Genomic DNA, 5,209 nt, shown 5'->3' with positions numbered 1-5,209 from the left:
CATTGTGGATGTGACAATTCTGAAATTTACACTTAATTAACTGGAAAATATATTTTAAAAATGCTTTATTAACATCTGAGATTTCAATATGGATTAAAGCTTTGAGTTAAAAAACTTTATTTTTCATAATAAGGTTGACATTTGCATGGATGTGCCCAAACATGACCTTATACATTAATGCAATGCTCTACCACTAAACTATACATTCATTGGAAATATGACAAACCACCCTTTTAAGCCCTGCCAAATGTAAGCGTAATATTTTTTGTTGAACCCTATTGATTGATTTGAACAATGCTAGTAAATCCAGAAGCTTTATTATTATTATTATAATGAACAAGATCAGTAGCAGTTATGCTGGCTTAAATATTTTGGATAGATTTAGAATGTGTTTAACTGACGTTCTAAACCAGGGGTAAAATATAGCATAGATGAGAGGATTCAGACCTGAATTAATATACAACATCCATAACATAAAATAGACTATAACAGAAGTCATTCTTGTGTTTGGTGTTAGAGATAAAATAAAAAAGGGAATCCAGCAAAACAGATAAACTGTCACAATGATTCCTAATGTCAGAGCGGCTTTACTCTCAGATTTCCTCCTCACTGAACCTTCTGTTAGATGTTTTCCACTCCTCATCAGAGAGTTTATAACTTTCACTTGATGATGTGCAACATAAAAGATTCTCAAATATAAAGTTATAATGACGGTACAAGGAAGCAGGAAAGAGAGGAACAGTTCAGTGATTGTCAAGGCAAAAGTAATGATAATTGTACATTCCCCATAACATGTGTATTTTCTTTGTGAGGTAGTTATAACAATTGAAATGTTATAAGCTGAAGAGCAGAACCAGCATACACAGATAATAGTTATTGTTCTAGTCATTGTTATTTTCTGTGGGTACAGCAGAGGGTGACACACAGCCACATAACGGTCAACAGCTATTAAAACTAAATTACTCAGAGATGTATTGAGGATTAATCCCATGATTGTTAAAAACAGTCTACACATAATGTCTCCAAAGTACCAACATGTTTCAATCAACTTAATTGCCTCCAAGGGCATGCCAATAAGTCCTACAAGCAGGTCAGACACAGCCAGAGAGAGAATGAGCATGTTGGTTGGAGTGTGAAGCTTCTTGAAGTGATAGATAGAGATGATCACCAGCAGATTCAGAAACACAGTCCATACTGACAGCACTGAAAAAAACACATACATGATATTGTATTCATGTGTGGAGCGTTTCCTCTTGATGCATGATGAGTTAATGGCAGGAAAGCAGTATTGAGTCTCGTGATCTTCTGTCTTATAGGCCATGAGTAAAGTCTCCTCCTGTTAAGAGTTTGATCTGATCTCCTTACTGTTCTGTCTTTTATACAGTATCTGAATCAGACTGACCAACCCATTCACCACCTACACTGATGCAACATTGTTTTTCAATTAAGATTATTTAGCCTTTTTTACATTTTCCTTTTTATATATTTGTAAATTATGAGCTCAGATGCAAACCCCTCTAAGCATGACTTGACCAAAATTGTCGCAAAATGCGATCATTTTTGATAATGTCTGAGTGCATAATGTTATTGGCTGGCACATGAGTCTGTATCCGGGTATCTTTTTGCGTAAGCACATGTCTGCATCGCTTTCAGTATATTCAAGCCTGCTCATGCACAGATAGGCCTGTGCGCTGTACAAAAGGTTACTTGGTAGCCAGAGCACCAGTGCTTCACCTCATTTACAGGACATTCACAAATCTACGATAAATGAGGAAAAGTTTCGGATCCAACATTGTAAGCAAAGTTTAGCACAAACATCAAGAAAACAAAAAACAGATTTGCGATGGAGCTGCTTAAGTAACACTGCCATGTCAATTTACTACTATAAACAAAAGCTTGCAACACTTGCCCTGCCTTTGGGGACTTCTGATTGGCCACTGCTGTAAAATGCCATTGATGAGCCACACGTAAAAGTTAATATTCTTTAATGTACAAGACGCTGCAAAAGACGCGAGACGCAGGCATATGGTCAAACACGTCCATCTAGAGCATGTTTACACAGAAAAAGATAGATTAAATTATTTTGATGTAGAGCAGTTGCGATTGGTTGACACAATCAACTGCGTTTCAATCAATTAATATTTTTTATCGATTCCATTATTTTTCCTTTTAAATTTTGTTCTCACACTAAAATAACTTGTCTGTCGCGGGGGCAAGTGCAATGTCAAATGAGTTAGTTTGCAAAAGTTTTCAAAGGCCGAATTGGTCTAATGTATGGGAGTACTTTAAATTAGCCACCGGTGAGCTTACGGCAAAGTTAGCGCAAGTTGTTTTTTGTCAACTCATCTGTTTAGGCAGAACTTTTTAAATCTTCTGTTCTTTTTCAAAAGGGTTGTGAAGACTGGAATTGTTTCTGTTTCTATTGGACGTGGACTGTTTCTATTGATTTGTGCCTGTGTTTGTTTTTGTTCAGGCTTAATGTAACCTACCGTAACTCTTCACAAGACTTTTATTACGACTGTCATCAGCATCTTAAATCCTCCAAAGATCTTTATATTTTCTTTTTTTATTTATGCAGATTTACAACACTATACATTGTATTACATTACCTATGCATTACATTGTCTGCGTGCATTCACACACATACCGTAAAGATCCCATTAGTGTTGTAGTCAAGACCACCTAAACCGAGACCAAGTCATGACCAAGACCAAGACAGGCCGAGAACGAGACAAGACCAAGACTTTAAAGGGTCGAGACCAAGTCAAGACCAAGACCAGTGCAAATCACTGCATTTAAAACACTTTTGATAAAATGTGGAATATGCATATGATTAGGCACTTCTTGTATGTCTCTGTGTGTGTGTGTGTGTGTGTGTGTGTGTGTGTGTGTGTGTGCGTGCGTGAGTGAGTGCGTGCGTGCGTGCGTGCGTGCGTGTATGCCATCAGAGAAGTTGATAAAATAATCAAAGGCATTGCAGATATGTGGGAATTTATCTTTGTCTATAAGCAAATAAAAGTGAACAAACACTAAAGAGCTGTAATCAACTTAACCATTTATTCTGAACTGTCTATCCATGGCTTGCCATCCACTTAACACAATGCAGGTGTTTTTAGTAATACAATTAGAAAAATTGTCATTGGAAGAAACTTAAACAATGCCAACATCATATGCCAAACCTGAATAAACTGCATAAAATTTATGATAAAAAAAACATTTGTTATTTGCCATCAGTTGTGGTCTTGACTGGTCTTGAAATAAAATGTCCTCTTTGTCTGAGACCGAGACGAGACCGAGTAAAAATGCGGTCGATTTCAAGACGAGACCAAGACCTTTAAAAAGTGGTCTTGAGAAATTCTGTGTAAAATGAAACCAGATGCAGTTATACCCAGCAAATGAAGAAAGGATGGATCTTCAAAGAACATTTCATGTTTATTTTATTTTCATTTTTGTATGTGCATTATTGAGGATGAAGCAACATTATGAATGTGACAATTCTGAAATTTACACTTAATTAACTGAAAAATATATTTTAAAAAATGCTTAAAAACTGAAACAGAGACTTGCATGGGTAATTAAACCAACAACTATTCTGAGATTTCAGTATGGATAAAAGTTTTGAGTTAAAAACTTTACTTTTCATAATAAGGTTGACATTTGCATGGAAGTGCCCAAACATGACCTTTTACATTAATGCAATGCTCTACCACTAAACTATTCAATAATTAGAAATATGACAAACCACTCTTTTAAGTTTTGCCAAATGTAAGCGTAATATTCTTTGTTGAACCCTGACTGATTTGAACAATGCTAGTAAATCCAGAACCTTAATTATTATTATATTGAACAAGACCAATATCAGTTATGCTGGCTTAAATATTTTGGATATATTAAGGATGTGTTTAACTGACGTTCTAAACCAGGGGTAAAATATAGCATAGATGAGGGGATTCAGAGCTGAATTAATATACAACATCCATGATATAAAATAGGCTGTAGCAGCGGTGATTCTTGTATTTGGTGTAAGAGATAAAATAAATAAGGGAATCCAGCAAAACAGATAAACTGTCACAATGATTCCTAATGTCAGAGCGGCTTTGCTCTCAGATTTCTTCCTCACTGAACCTTCTGTTAGATGTTTTCCACTCCTCATCAGAGAGTTTATAACTTTCACTTGCTGATGTGCCACATAGAAGATTCTCAAATATAAAGTTATAATGACGGTACAAGGAAACATGAATGACAGGATCATGTCAGTGATTTTCAAGGCAAAAGTAATGATAATTGTACATTCTCCATAACATGTGTATTTTCTTTGTGATGTAGTTATATAAATTGAAATGTTATAAGCAGAAGAGCAGAACCAGGAAACACAGATAATAATTATTGTTCTTGTCATTGTTATTTTCTGTGGGTACAGCAGAGGGTGACACACAGCCACATAACGGTCAACAGCTATTAAAACTAAATTACCCAGAGATGTATTGAGGAGCAATCCCATGATAATTGAAAACAGTCTACAGATAGTCTCTCCAAAGTACCAACATGTTTCAATAAACCTAATCGCCTCCAGTGGCATGCCAATAAGTCCAATAAGCAGATCAGACACAGCCAGAGAGAGAATGAGCATGTTGGTTGGAGTGTGAAGCTTCTTGAAGTGAGAGATGGAGATGATCACCAGCAGATTCAGAAACACAGTCCACACTGACAGCAATGAAAAAAACACGTACATGATATTGTATTCATGTGTGGAGCGTTTTGTCTTGATGCATGATGAGTTAATGTCAGGAAAGCAGTATTGAGTCTCATGATCTTCTGTCTCATAGGCCATGAGTAAAGTCTCCTCCTGATAGGAGTTTGATCTGATCTCTTTACTGTTCTGTACTTTTATACAGTATCTGAATCAGACTGACTCAACCCATTCACCACCCACTCTGATGCAACATTGTTTTTCTATAGACATTATTTTGCCTTTTTTTTACATTTTTCTTTTTATTTGTTTGTAAATGATGAGCTCAGATGCCAACCCCCTCTAAGCATGACTCAACACTGCGACAAAAATTTTAGCAAATGCGATAATTTTTTGATAATGTCTAAGTGCATAATGTTCAGGTTATTTTGGTACCTTGGCTGGCACATGAGTCCGTATCCGGGTATACTTTCTTTCTGCGTCCGCACTGATTTTAGTATATTCAAGTGTGCTTATGCA

At 36.1% G+C, this 5,209-nt stretch overlaps 2 protein-coding genes across 2 annotated transcripts; both read right to left on the bottom strand.

Annotated features, from left to right (window-relative positions):
- Window positions 1-352: 352 nt before the first annotated feature.
- On the bottom strand, window positions 353-1,527 carry LOC129446615 (trace amine-associated receptor 13c-like). Its single transcript, XM_055207808.2, has one exon. The coding sequence runs from the start codon at window positions 1,319-1,321 to the stop codon at window positions 353-355; it is 969 nt and encodes a 322-aa protein (XP_055063783.2). The 5' UTR covers window positions 1,322-1,527.
- A 2,335-nt stretch (window positions 1,528-3,862) lies between these two features.
- LOC129446614 (trace amine-associated receptor 13c-like) lies at window positions 3,863-4,831 on the bottom strand. The gene has a single exon (XM_055207807.2). It carries the CDS (start codon window positions 4,829-4,831, stop codon window positions 3,863-3,865), a length of 969 nt encoding a protein of 322 aa, XP_055063782.2.
- Between the last annotated feature and the right edge of the window lie 378 nt (window positions 4,832-5,209).

The sequence above is a fragment of the Misgurnus anguillicaudatus genome, chromosome 12 (genome assembly GCF_027580225.2).
Source record: "Misgurnus anguillicaudatus chromosome 12, ASM2758022v2, whole genome shotgun sequence".
NCBI lineage: Eukaryota > Metazoa > Chordata > Actinopteri > Cypriniformes > Cobitidae > Misgurnus > Misgurnus anguillicaudatus.
The sequence above is the reverse complement of the archived record's forward strand: the minus strand, read 5'-3'. Positions and strand labels throughout refer to the sequence as shown.

Bases quoted from the DNA above. Each gene is read 5' to 3' on its own strand.
- LOC129446614 (XM_055207807.2), bottom strand. From the start codon at position 4,831: ATGGCCTATGAGACAGAAGATCATGAGACTCAATACTGCTTTCCTGAC.
- LOC129446615 (XM_055207808.2), bottom strand. From the start codon at position 1,321: ATGGCCTATAAGACAGAAGATCACGAGACTCAATACTGCTTTCCTGCC.